The following is a 13,517-nucleotide window of genomic DNA, read 5'->3' on the forward strand; positions in this document are numbered from 1 at the left end:
GTTCACACAGTTACAAAGAAAATTTGGGCACATAGCGAGCCAAGATCTACCCTGCCTAATCTCTGAAGCTTTTCTAGCACACAGGTGAGCTGCAACATTCGCAGTTCTGTGAGCAAAGGAAAGAGAAAAACTAGTGAAAACCTTACTAATCTCCCTAATTTCACCAAGAATCGGAGCCACCTCAGAATGGAGGTAAATGCCACTGCTCCACATCTTAGTCAGGGTCAAGGAGTCACTTTCCATCATCAGCTTTTCAACACCAGCAGCCCTAGCCCAGCGCACCCCATCTCTCATCGCCGTAGCTTCCATGATGAGCGCACTGGCAGCATTAGGATACCAGTGCGCCAAAGCCATGATGAAGCTGCCGTCATAAGCACGCGCGATAACACCGGATGCGCCTTCCTGAGCAGCAACATTGAAGGCCCCATCAGCATTGATCTTGATGAAACCAGGGTCAGGCGGTTTCCATTTTTCACACGCCTTGCGAACACACAAGCCATCAGTTTTAGATCCTGCATTCCACAGGTCATGAGCCGTATCCACCGCCCAATGCATAGTTTTCATAAGATTAACATTCATGTTCCCATGCATACGGTCATTCCTGGCCTTCCAAATCGCCCACATACCACAGAGAATAATGTTTGCCTCTTTAGTAGGAATAATGGTGCCATCAACAATGTCTCTAGCCCAAGAAACAGGGTGCAAGGATGGAATTTTGATACCAGTAAGTTTCTTGATCTCCATCCAGAATAATTGAGCCAGGCTGCATTCAACCAGAGCGTGCAAGGCGGTTTCCCTATCAGCACCACAGCTAGTACAGAAGGGAATGCGATCCATGTGCCTACCATGAAGCACATCCTTGCAGGGCATATAATTTTTTATAACTCACCACCAGAAGACCTTGATTTTTGGAGGCACATTCATTTTCCAGAGAGCCTTCCAACATGGACCCGAGTTGCCCAAGGAAGAAGATTCCCTGATGGTCATGGAGGCACCAGCACATAAAAGACGATATGCAGATCTGACCGAGAAAACGCCATTTCTTTCTCCATCCCAGGCCCAGACATCATTAACAAGATGGCCAAACGGCACACAGGAGATAGCTTTGACATCTGCATCGCAGAAATTCGTCTTCAGCTTCACAACGTCCCAGGCATCACCATGATCAGTCAGTAGCTCACCGGCAAGGGAAACCGTCGAAAATGCTGGTCTGGCCAGCGGCTTGAAGCCCGGGTTCGAGGGTATCCAGGGGTCTTCCCAAACACGAGTAGCCATACCATTGCCAACACGTCTAATCAAGCCTCTTTTGAGAGCCACTCTCTCATGCAGAATTGCCCTCCAGATATGAGAGGCATGCTTTTTTTTGGTTGCCTCGAGGAAATCCACATTGTGGAAATACTTGCCCTTAAGAACTCTTGCACATAAGGAGTCAGGATGAGTAATCAATCTCCATCCCTGCTTAGCCAGCATCGCTTGGTTAAAAAACCGCAGCTCCCTAAACCCCATACCCCCTTCAGACTTGGGGATGGCAATATCAGCCCATTTCTTCCAGTGAATCTTCCTTTTGTTGTCATCTCCACCCCACCAGAACCTAGCAATAATACTGGCAATCTTCTTACACGTTTTCACCGAGAGCTGGAAGCAACTCATGGAGAACAGGGGAATGGCCTGGGCCACCGCTTTGATAAGAACCTCCCTAGCCGCGCCACTCATGTACTTGACATTCCAGGTATTGACAATTTCTTGATAGAATTGGGGAGGTGATCAAAGGCTTCCGAGGTAGAGTGACCAAGAGCAGTAGGGAGACCCAGATATTTTTCCACTAAGGCTTCAGCTTCAATCTCCAGGCCAGAGTGCATAGCCATTTTCATCTCCTCAGTACAGTTCTTGCTGAAGAAGATGGCAGATTTAGCAGTGTTCACCATTTGGCCAGATCCATTTTTGTAGATATCAAGAATCCCTTTCAGCCTACAAGCCCCCGTAGCCGAGGCTTCACAGAAAATCATGCTGTCATCAGCAAAGAGCAGATGAGAGATCCAGGGAGCATGGATGCTGACACGAACCCCACGGCTGAGGTACAATGGACCACAGAACTTTAGCAAACATTAGCATTGATTCAATTGGTAGTTTAATACCCATAGAAAAAGGATCAAATATTATCAATGAATGGCGCTTTTATCATATTTTGGGGGCGCGAATTCTTTTTGGCGGTGTGCCCACCCTCAATTTTTTTGCTGTGTACGCCACTGCACCCTTGTGATTCAACCCTGGGCACAGTGTTTTTCTGTTCCTGCCTCGGGTAAGCCAACTGTGCTGTTTGATGTCGATGTTCGGGATGATGCGATGAGTTTTCGTTGGGCGCCATGATTTTCCTTGCACAATCTGCGCTTCTCCGTTTCCAATTTTGCTTTTAAACTTTAGCACATGGCTCAAGTATATCATATTGATTGCCAAGTACCCCTACTACTTTTGCTATGATTCAGTATGCTGTTTGACACGGCAGAGAGATCACGCCTGTGCTTCTTCATCTAGTCATTTTACCCCTTAGAAATATAGCACCAGCAGGAATTCCATTTTCCTTATGTTTTATTGTTTGTCAGATAACATACCATCCGTCTATATTTCATAGTATGCACCCCTTTGCTGGTGCTTTCTGAAGGTGCAATATTTCCTTAGGTGACTTCGGCTTGTCAAAACAGTTTCTTGGAGGCTACAAGGTTTGTTGGACATGGACGAGGCTGACTTTGGCGACATCACCGATGTCCCAGCAGAAGTGCAAGCCGCTCCAAAGTTTCGTCCGAATGTGCGGGCAAAGCCCCGAAAGCCATCCATGCCATCAAGACCTGTTGTACCCAATCATTCTGTGGAAACATCCAGTGAGAAGGTTGGAGCTCTAAGCCAAGATAATTTGTCTCAAGGACTTTCTGCCAATCAGGAAATTGCATCTTCAACCCTCCTTGGTAGTGAAACGATTTGTGACTCGGAAGCTCGCGAGGTTTTTGCATCAGATGTGATATCTCAAGATGATAACCATGGTGAAGACCAGAACAATGGTCTGTGCCAAAAATCTACTGATCAGGAAGCCGCTACTGGTCCAGACACTTGGCCGCCACATGTTAGTCTATATATTAACAGGTTTACAAATCTATTAGGATTTTAACTAAATTTTCAAATATGATATGCTGATGCTCTACTTTTGATTGTTTTTAGGATATCAATGGTACTGTTGATTTAGACTCTCAAGATGGGCTCATAAATTCTAATACTGATGACACCCAACCAATCTTTGGAGAATCCTCAGGTGTGCATTTCATTTACTTGAGGAACTTCTTTTTCCATGTGACATGACATCTAGTAGTTCAAAGAACCGATAACCTCTTGGTCCGTTGCATTTGAGAGTTTTTTCTTTGTTTTTTCGGGAAACCACTATATTCCAAATTGGCGTTGTTACCAGAGGGATTGAACTCTAATATGAATTTTGCTTGAAATCTTCTACTCCCTCCTATCCTAAAGAAGTGTCGGAAGGCATAGTATAATTATGTTTTGCAGTAAACCCCTTACAAATTAATCAAAATAAGAACAACAGAACAACTTCTGCTTGACCAGTAGGCTCACAGATTTCCTCAAGATTGTAGAAGGGGGCGACCGTGCCCTCCTCCGCGGTGACACCGTCCGATCCGTGACCGCCATGGCACTCCACTGCCCAAAGGGGGGCGGGGGAGGGCTCTTATCCATGGCACTCCTCGACCTGAGGCAGCCGAAACACTAAGGGGAGGAGGGCATCCATGTCGCTCCTCTACCAGAGGCGACCGCTAGTAGGACTCCACCGCTGTCCTCGATAGCTCGCCACCGTCTGAGAGATCTGAGAGGGCGTTGGGGGTGTTGGTGGTTCGAGGCCCGTGCTGCCGGAGGTGGGCGATGAGTTGACCCACGCGTGTGTTCTGGTTGACTACGTTGGGAATGCGGGTTGACAAAAAAGAGAGCTCGAGGGTCTATTTGCAAAATCGCCTTTCCGACAGTCTTTCTGGATCAGAGGGAGTGCTTTTTTCTATTAGTTGAATGGACGATTTTTCTTTACTGTTAAGGTAAAATAGGTGACTGGCGTTGGCACACTTCATACTAATTACAACCAGTGTGCCATCAGGCTTCTATCCCGCTAACTCTAGCAGCTAAAAACCAGCAAACCTTGCATACTCGCAAAAAAATTGTACATACGCCAACAAATTAAAACTGATCTCCCTTTGAAAAAGCCTAACGGCTTTGCCTGCGGATCCGCAAGACAGTTCCCATGTATCAGTGCTCCTGAACAAAGTGGCACAAGTCCAGGATAGTTGGCACCTGACGCCTCCCTATTTTATGAAGAGAGAAAACAGAAGATACAGAAATAGAGGTTACCCTCCACAATGAGCAAGGTCGGGAACACGAGCTTTGTGCTGTTGCCGGACACATGTTACGGTGTTATCGTTACAGGGACAACTCAATAATCGGGCAAGTAACGGGGCTTCACGCCGTGCATGGTGAGAGCATGGCCATCTCTGCCAGCCAGCGCTCATTGCCTTCTTTTCCTCTAAAAAGAAGACGTCTACCTACTCTGGACCTGGCCGTCCTGGTGGACACATCTTCTCCGACGAGAAGAACATGAAGATGGGCCCAGTCTTGGCCAGTGCTGATGCGGGTCAGACCGTCGCCGGAGCCGGACTTGCCATGGAGAATTATTTCCGTGTATACGGTAATCTTATACTTTACCTGCGTACCTGCATGCAGCTCCTTCTAGGGAATAACACGAGGAATCGGTCTATGGTGGTCAGCGACGATGTGAGGTCCCAGCACTAGCATGAATTTCTAATCTCAGTAAGGTTTGTTAGGCGTCTTTGCAAAACTTGCAGTCGCTGATGGCGAACATTTTTTTCAAGAATAGCCAACGGCGAACATGGTGGTCTGGTGGTTCCTGTTGTGAATGAGCAACTAGTATTCACAGAGGGCCATAGGCCAATACATGTACATGTGTTACAATGTGCAGGTAAGCCCCTCATACACTGGGGAATATAGGAAAAGGGACTATACAACTCTAACACCCCCCTCAAACTCATGGTGGATCAACAACACTGAGTTTAGAGAGAAAGAAACCATGCTGTGCTCTAGTCTGGGCCTTCGTGAAGAAGTCAGCAAGCTGTAGCTCGGAAGGCACATAATGAAGAGCCATAACCTGATGCTGCACAGCATGAGGCACATAGAAGGCATCAACACCGATGTGTTTGGTGAGCTCGTGCTTCACCGGATCACGCGCAATGCTGATGGCACCAGTATTGTCCGGTAAGAGATACAGATTCACTAGTAGGATAAGGTAACTGATTCTGTTTACCAAGCCTACAACCCTGACAACCCTGAAGCGAGACATCTCCTGAGACAGGCCCCAGAAGACCTCGACGAAGTAAAGATGACAAACGAGAACCACAAAGATGACCAAAACGATGATGCCACTGCTGAGAGGAGGCGGTGGTGGAAGCAGCAAGCACACATGGTACAGTCGGTGAATTGGTGGAAGAAGGAACATGAAGCCAGTCAAGCTCCCAAAGTCCCTGGAAGTCACGACACCGAGGGCCAGCCCCAACCAGTGCCCGAGTGTGAGTGTCCTGAACAGGAATCAACATCAAGAATGACCCGACAACCAGAATCAGTAAGTTGAGCAGCGGAAAACAAGTTCATGGTAAGACGGGGAACATGAGAAACATCAGGGACGGAAAAGGAGGAAGTGGAAAGAGTGCCACGACCAGCAACAGGAAGAGAAGTACCATCGGCAGTAAGAACACGAAGAGGAAGAGGACGAGGACGAAGAGAAGAAAGAGAGGAAGAGCCAGGAGACATGTGAAAAGAAGCTCCAGAACCCACAAAGATGTACCTGACTGTGTAGAGGAAACAGCCGCGGAGGCAACAATACCCGTCGAAGCAGAGCCGGAGGAGGCAAGGAGACGTTGAAGTCTCGCTATATCCTGCTCAGTGAAGCCGTGGTGACAGGCGCCGAAGGTGGAGCACGAGGAGGCACACCCCGCTGCTTCTGATAGCAGTCAGACTCAAGGTGACCAGGCCTCCGACGGTGAGTGCAGAACCGAGGAGGACGAGGGCGACCCCCACCGCGAGAAGGGCGGGCTCCTCCAGAGGCAGCAGGCGCTGGTGCGGGTAGAAGTGGCGGTGCAAGTGCAGTGGGAACTCGAGCAACAAGAACAGAAGGTGTCCCAAGCAGTCCAGCACCACGCAGACGAGTCTCCTCAGCACAAAGCTCAGTCAACACCTCTGAGATAGGAACACGGCCTCGAGCAAACAACTGAGCACGACGGGGCTCAAACTTTGGACGAAGTCTAGACAGGAACTCATGGATCCTCTGAAAGTCCATATCTGAACGTACTGTCCGGCAACACGGGCAAGTACCACAGACATCACTGCGAAGGGAGTCAAGCTGGCGCCAGATCGCCACACTCTAAGTGTAAAACTCATCAACAGTAGAGTCACCTTGCTGAAGATCATGCTCCTGACGCAACACAGACAAGTACATAGAATCCCCAGAAGGCTGATAGCGCCGACGAAGGTGAGACCACATCTCAGCAACAGTAGCGAGGCCCATAAACTCAGAAGCAAACTGTGGCTGAATACTCTGCGAAAGAACAGCGGCAGCTCTAGCATCCTCATCACACCACTGAGTAAAATTAGCCAAACTATCGCGGTAGGAGCCAAGAGCCTCTGAATAGGCAAGTACCTGCTCCTCATATGCCTCATCAGCAGCAGTCTCGGCAGACTTGGCTGCATCCCGATCAGCCTGAGTAGCATTCTCAGCAAGGGCCTGTGGCACGGACGGCGGAGTAGGAGGCACAGGAGCAGTGGGGTGCGGCGGACAAGAGACTTCGCCAGTAAGAACACCCCACAGCCGAAGACCGCGCATGTGAATGCGCATAAAGGCAGCAAACTCTCCATAGTTGGTACCATCAAAAATCACGGGGCACCGAGGAATACTGACATATCCAGACGAAGACGATGCCATCTTTCTTCACCTTTTTTTTCAGATCACGATCTGGATCGCGATGGAGCCACTCTCAGGCAGGCCGCCCGTGGCAGCCATAGACAGGCAGCGCCGGGGTAGGCCGGCAGGGAGTAGGGCGGACCGGCCGGAGGCGGGGCGGCCGGAGGCGGGGCGGCGCGGCCGGCAGCGGGGCGGCGCCGGCTGTAGGCGGCGCCGGCTGTAGGCGGGGCGGCGCCGGCTGTAGATGGGGCGGCGCGGGCGGTGACGTAGCGGGCCGGCCGAGGACAGCGCCGGCAGGGGACGGGGCGGCGCGGCTGGGAGCGGAGCGGGCCGGCCGGGAACGGCACCGGAGATGGCCGGAGACAGCGAATCGGGGCAGCAGGAGCTCGATTTTGAGCTCAAACCCGACGAAAATGGGCAAAGACTTCGATCCCGACTACAACGGGAGAGAAAGAAGAAGGTGGAGCAGCGGCGGCCGGAAAGATCGTCGGCGGCGGCGCGGATCGAGCACAGAGTTGCAGCGTGCAAAGAGCTAGACCTAGAGCTCTGATACCATGTTGTGAATGAGCAACTAGTATTCACAGAGGGCCATAGGCCAATACATGTACATGTGTTACAATGTGCAGGTAAGCCCCTCATACACTGGGGAATATAGGAAAAGGGACTATACAACTCTACAGTTCCGACTGGTGTTGAAGCAGTCGATCATGCCTGCCAGTGGTGAAGGATCAGAGTAGAGCTGGAACTGCTGGATCTGTTCCGCTTCTCAAGCTTATCAACGTGACAGAACTGTTGTCTGTTGACCCCTACCTGGCTGCCTCCATCACATCTCCTGATGAATAATTTATTCACTATTTCGTGGAGACATTTCTATTGTTCAGGCTCTGATTTCGTGTGTTATTTAGATTTTTGTGGCATGCCAATTGGGGTTCAGAACTACTGACTGCAAATATGGATACTTTCCAAAGTTCAATAAAAACAAGAAAAATGGCCTAAAGCTCTACCTTCCCAATAACATGTTACGAGGTATATAATGGTCATCTTGTTTGGTGAATCTTATATCATCTCTGAATATTGCGGTTGTTTCTAGCTTGTAACTTATCTTTTAGTTTCTGTTTTTGTTCAAGCATGATTTTTGCGTAGGCTACAAAGCACTGGTATGCCAAGTACACTCAACTCTGGTTCTGCAAAACCTGATCTGTACTCTCATTAAACCTACTTAAATAGGAGGTCGAGCTAACGGTATACTATTTTGACTTCCATGTGGACCCTAAAAATTATTGTTTTGTAGTGTCTTCAACATTAGTCCAGTAGAATGGATGGTCTTGAGTAGGAAAAACTGCATGTTTTCGTAGCCATGATCTTAATTAGTGAGAATTCTCGTGATGGCTTGCAAAATTTACTTATCACATAACATGAAATCATATTTACATAGATGGTGGTAGAACTAAATTGTGCAATTAACATATCAATATCAGTGCCCTGACTATTCTATACTTAGGTAAGGACAAAAATTAACTACCTCCGATACAAAACACGTGCCGCTGATTTAATACAAACTTTGTACTAAATCAGTACTAAAACACCGACATTTATTATAGATCGGAGGGAGTAGAACTTATGTAGGAAAAATAATGCTACTGCGCTGTGCATAAACTTGTCAGAATATATCAGAGGCCAAGCCGACAATGTGAATTTTGACACAAAAGACACCAGCAACCTCACTTCCAACAATAACACAAGAATTGAAGAGGACGAGCAAATATGGTGGGTGTGTACGAACTTAATAGAGAGAGTCTAGACAATATAGCGAGGAAGATAGCCCGGACATGAGGGTTCCCTTGTGGTTGTTAGCTAATACTCCAACATTAATTATGATGCAGTTGGAAAGCCACATGTTGTTAGCTAATAACATTAATTATGATGCAGTTGGAAAGTCACATGTGTCACATATGACGCACATGCTTGCGGCATCCACGCACGGGTTCATCCAGAATAGTGTCGACAGGCGCACCGGGGAGCTCATCGAGGTCGCTTGCACATTGCTGTCAGAACACATCATCGCCGTTCCAGGAGGCCCTACCAGCTCGCTTGACCCCTTCTACCAGGAAACGAGTGACCGTTTTTTGTCTCACATGTTTTCAATGAGAAAAGAAGCTGAGGGGGACGAGGTATAAGTGCACACCTCACAGCTCAGTTAACACAAAACTTTTGATAATAAAGGAAACATGAAAATCTAACGGGAATTAGGATACAAGCTTAAAAAACACATGCCAATATGAACCATACAAGGAAAAATATGTGATTAAGAAGTTATATTTTCTTAATTTCATTCTTTCACATTTTAGAATAATTTTTGAATTATCCCTGAATTTTCTATATTTCAAAGAATTTCTCTAAATTCCCATTGGTTTATTAGTAAGAGTTGGAGAAGACCAGATAAATGGGGTGAATTTTGTAGAAGGAGATAGGCTTGACGAGAGAATGGGAAATATATCTAGATATAGTTGCATGGCGGTTAACGAAAAATTTGTAGAGGACACACATATGTGGCGTAACATAATGTAGTTAAAAGGTACATGTGTGTCATACTTGACACTGGTGTTTGTTAAAAAATATGTTATTATTCCATGACAAAGCACGGGTATTCAGCCAGTTTTGTTTAGAATCTGCATTTGCTCAAATTTCATCGTTTTTGGTGGATTTTTTCTTTCCATCAGGCCATATTTCGATTCTTTTTCCTTTCATTTCTAGTAATCTTAGTTAGCATTTGCTCTGCAGGTAACGATGTTTAGTTTGAACTATTACTATAGTGCCTGTATAAACCACAAGTTGTCAACACATTGGTAAAACATAAATTGCCAATTGCTTCAGTACTTGTATGATTTCATATGTTCCCAATACCCTTAATGTTCTAGAAAATAATATAGAACGAAATATTACATGCTTCTTTGTTATCAGTTTACAATTTTTTTCTCTTCAAATTGTGAGGGATATTAATTGGGCTACCTTGAATAATGGCCACTCCGACCAGAAAGTATCTTCTGAGTTGCTGCCTGGATTTATTACTGTATATAGCTTTGACTACTTTTCCTGGTTCTTATTTTCTCATAGTCGGCACATATTTCTGGTACAGCTGAAGCCACTGCTAAACTTCTACCTAATGTTCGAAGGAAAAAGGGCAAACGCAAATCAGTAACATTTGTTGTACCGGATGATTCCGAGGTGGTCGCTCCAAGAGATACCAATTCTGAGGGCCATACTGACATAAGGGCTGATGAAAATTTGAACACCTTGCCTCAGCAAACAGCTCAAAAGGTGAGTCTTGTGAAATTTGTACTTGTGATTAGATTTTTTTCAAAAACTACACTTTACTTTGTAATTTTTTTCAGCATTGTCTTACTGAAGAGCTTTCAGATGATGGGGAATATACTGAAAAGGAGAGTCGGTACCATGAGGGAGCACTGTCAGATCATGGTGTTAAAGAACAACCAAAATTGAGTGCTGAAAAACTAGATTTATCTATGAAACTAAGAAACAGGAGAAAGGAAGTTGGGGTATCTGAGCATATTACTGATGATAATTTTGATGAAGACTATGCTGAACCTTCAGCAGCCGAACAAGATAATGATAGTGGTGATGAATACACTGCTGGAGAAAAGCAGAAGCCACAGAGGAAGTCGAGGGAGAAAGATCCAGATAAAGAACCTGTGAGGGGTTCGAGGCGCACCTCGAAGAATTTAGCTGCAGAAAAGCCAGCACAGCGAAGCCAGCAAAAAAATAAAAGTGAAGGACAGTCACGTGGTCGTAAAAGAGCCTTGAAAGATGCATCGACAGAACAGCCTGAGAAGAAGCTTACTCACAGAATTCGTCAAAAAAGAACAAAAGGTATCTTGCTAAAATAACAACGTCACCCAGATAAAAAGCATCAATTTTACATAATATAAGCTCTTAACTTATGCAATTTCGGCCTTCGTAGTTTCAGAAGTCCAAACCTTACTGGCAAAACCTGATCATGAGATAGATCGCATGAAGCTAAGTGTGATGCATCTCAGGTTGTTACAAGAGGCCAGAGAGCGTATTCAGGTGAGTTGTGCTGCTGAACATTTATTGGTTCTATTTATGAAACATTATTATGCTGTCGCCTCATGATTTTGTTTTTTCTCTTCCCAGAGTAAAACAATTCCGTCAGGACCATCATTCTCTAATCAAAGGTGTGCTCTTTTATCCACTTCAACTATTATGCATGGATATTTTCTCTTCTATCGTGTTGAAGTGTCATTTCTTATTTTCTATCCAGATAGTGTAGTAATATGACCAGTCGTTGATAACAATGCTGCGATTGATTTGCAAGCTTTCTATTTATCATGTAGATATTTCACTGTTTCATAGAGGTTATTTTAACCAGCTCTTCAATCACGCTTTCTACTGACTTTTCCCCCTTCCTGTTCTTTGTTGGTGTTGTTTCACAGCAGCTCACTGTATGGAGATACGGATGATTTTGATCCTTTTGGAGATAATAACTATGTCAATGAAAGAACAGAGAATGATGCGGCAGAAAATGCAATCAAACTGAATTACCATTCCTACATGAACAAACAAACACGGGCCAGATGGACAAAATCTGACACTGATTTGTTCTATCAGGTATTTAGAAATCAACTACTCAGGAAACTATTTTCATGTTGAATATACCCTTTTTGTGCTGATGTTTAGGCTTACCTATCTATGGGAAACTTAACTTTTTTTATCGGTTCTGGTCCAGGGAGTTCAACAGTTTGGTAGTGATTTTGCAATGATACAACAACTATTCCCTGATAAGTCCCGTGATCAGGTGCGGCAAAAGTTTAAATCTGAGGAGAAAAAACATCCAATGCAAGTCCACGATGCTATACTTCATCGATCGAAAGGTTAGCAATTTCTTTATAACTGGTCCAGCTGTATTCTGATTTGTGATTGTGCTTAACTTAATGCTTATGTTTTGCAACTTTGTGCAGATAATGTGTATTTGAAGCAAGTAATCAAACAGCTCAACATTGAAGATTTGCAGAGAGACATCAACAGTACAGATAAACAGGAGGTTGCCTCAAATGAAGGAGACACTGGAAATGAGGTTTCTTCTGAAACAACATGCACAGTATTTAATACTGAATTATTTCATTAACCTTTTTTTTTTCTGTATTTCTGTTTTGAAGAATGTGTCTCATGTCATCAACGAGGAGGAAGACAATGGTCCCAACTGGTCAGATGACGAGCTGGGCACGCACCAATCTGAGGTCAAAGAAGGCGATCAAGCTTCTGGAAATGCTGATGATGATGACCTGGATGTTTTTGATTGGTACTAGCACGATAATCATCATTCTGTCAATCCTGTGAGCAAAGGACTTCTCTTTGTCAAATAGTTTTGCTCGCGGGATTACTGAGTTACTGATGCGTCACGGATGCAAATAGCACATTTTTACGTAGGATACAAGGTCATTTCAGTTTTGCTCCTAACAATGTCCGAAACCAGAACGTTGGGATACTGTTCAGCAAAGGCTGTTGACCATATGTTGCGCTGAAGGTACTGAATTTTGAACCTTTTGGTTGCCTATCAAATGTGTAAGGCATATTTAGATGCTTACATATCTGCAACGTATCTCATGCAGTCTGGGAGTGCTACTGTTAATGAGGTGACATGGTGTAGGCTTCTGCTAGTTGATGCATCGGACCGATCCATTGAAGCTGTACTCTGAATAGTTGTTGCGAACACTCAAAAAAAAATAGTTGTTCCTTTTTCTATGGTGCAACTTACTGTTGTACTTGAGTAGTTGTAGCTTTTTCTATATTGCAACTTTTTTTTGCTTCCTGATAGCAGGCCTGGCGGCAGTTGCTATTTTTGCTTCTGGTTTTCTGAATATATGCCTATGGAATGAACTGCTGGATGCGCTTCTTTGGTAATTTTTAATGTTCTTATAGGGGTCTTAAAATGGATACAGAGTACACTTGAGCATTTCACTGATTTATTCACCCAGCACAAAGTACCCAAAGGGGGAAAGCGGAACGAATATTTTGAATTGTGTGCAGTTAGACTTGATGGTTTACTTCTGACAAATTGATATCTCATTGCAACATAATATACTCATGAGAATTGTTATTTGGTGTATACCACGAGGATCACTCTAGTATGTGGTCTTTTTGCTAGTTAGTTACATGGTGCAAATATATGCTCTGTTATCTTTTTGTCTTCGGAAGCTGCTTATAGTTGGGACTGATATTTGGTTCAGGATCAAGTAACACACATGCCAAACTGTTCATTAGTTCTAGAGCTATCGTGACTCGGGGCATGCTCTTTTATTTTGCTGAGTTTAATTTCCAAGTTATTTTCTCAGAGCTGGAAAGCTTTGTTTCTAATCTGATTTCATGACTGCCAAAAAAGATCAGAGTACATACTTTAGTTCATGTATTGCTTCCTCTATTGGTATTCATATATCACAAGGTAAGCCGTATGATTTCTGCCTCTTGA

The 13,517-nt window shown here is 45.0% G+C and overlaps 1 protein-coding gene across 4 annotated transcripts; it reads left to right on the forward strand.

Annotated features, from left to right (window-relative positions):
- Positions 1-377: 377 nt before the first annotated feature.
- Positions 378-12,952, forward strand: LOC124664078 (transcription factor TFIIIB component B'' homolog). Of its 4 annotated transcripts, none has more exons than XR_006990433.1 (12): positions 378-3,115; positions 3,211-3,301; positions 8,942-9,183; positions 10,127-10,330; positions 10,405-10,900; positions 10,992-11,098; positions 11,186-11,226; positions 11,488-11,659; positions 11,778-11,922; positions 12,010-12,125; positions 12,208-12,575; positions 12,661-12,952. XR_006990433.1 is itself a non-coding variant. In XM_047201680.1 (11 exons), the coding sequence occupies exons 1-11, from the start codon at positions 2,729-2,731 to the stop codon at positions 12,355-12,357; spliced, it is 2,154 nt and encodes a 717-aa protein (XP_047057636.1). In that variant the 5' UTR covers positions 379-2,728; the 3' UTR covers positions 12,358-12,952. The 4 variants fall into 4 exon arrangements, 1 of the variants encoding a protein (XP_047057636.1); XR_006990432.1 differs by having other exon boundaries at positions 379-3,115; positions 11,485-11,659; XM_047201680.1 differs by having other exon boundaries at positions 379-3,115; positions 11,485-11,659; positions 12,208-12,952.
- Positions 12,953-13,517: the final 565 nt, after the last annotated feature.

This window comes from Lolium rigidum, chromosome 6, assembly GCF_022539505.1.
Source record: "Lolium rigidum isolate FL_2022 chromosome 6, APGP_CSIRO_Lrig_0.1, whole genome shotgun sequence".
In the NCBI taxonomy this organism is placed as follows: Eukaryota; Viridiplantae; Streptophyta; class Magnoliopsida; order Poales; family Poaceae; genus Lolium; species Lolium rigidum.

Coding starts and splice junctions, on each gene's coding strand:
- LOC124664078 (XM_047201680.1), top strand. CDS start 2,729: ATGGACGAGGCTGACTTTGGCGACATCACCGATGTCCCAGCAGAAGTG. Junction 3,116..3,210: donor CAGACACTTGGCCGCCACAT/GTTAGTCTATAT, acceptor GATTGTTTTTAG/GATATCAATGGTACTGTTGA. Junction 11,660..11,777: donor ACACTGATTTGTTCTATCAG/GTATTTAGAAAT, acceptor GTTCTGGTCCAG/GGAGTTCAACAGTTTGGTAG.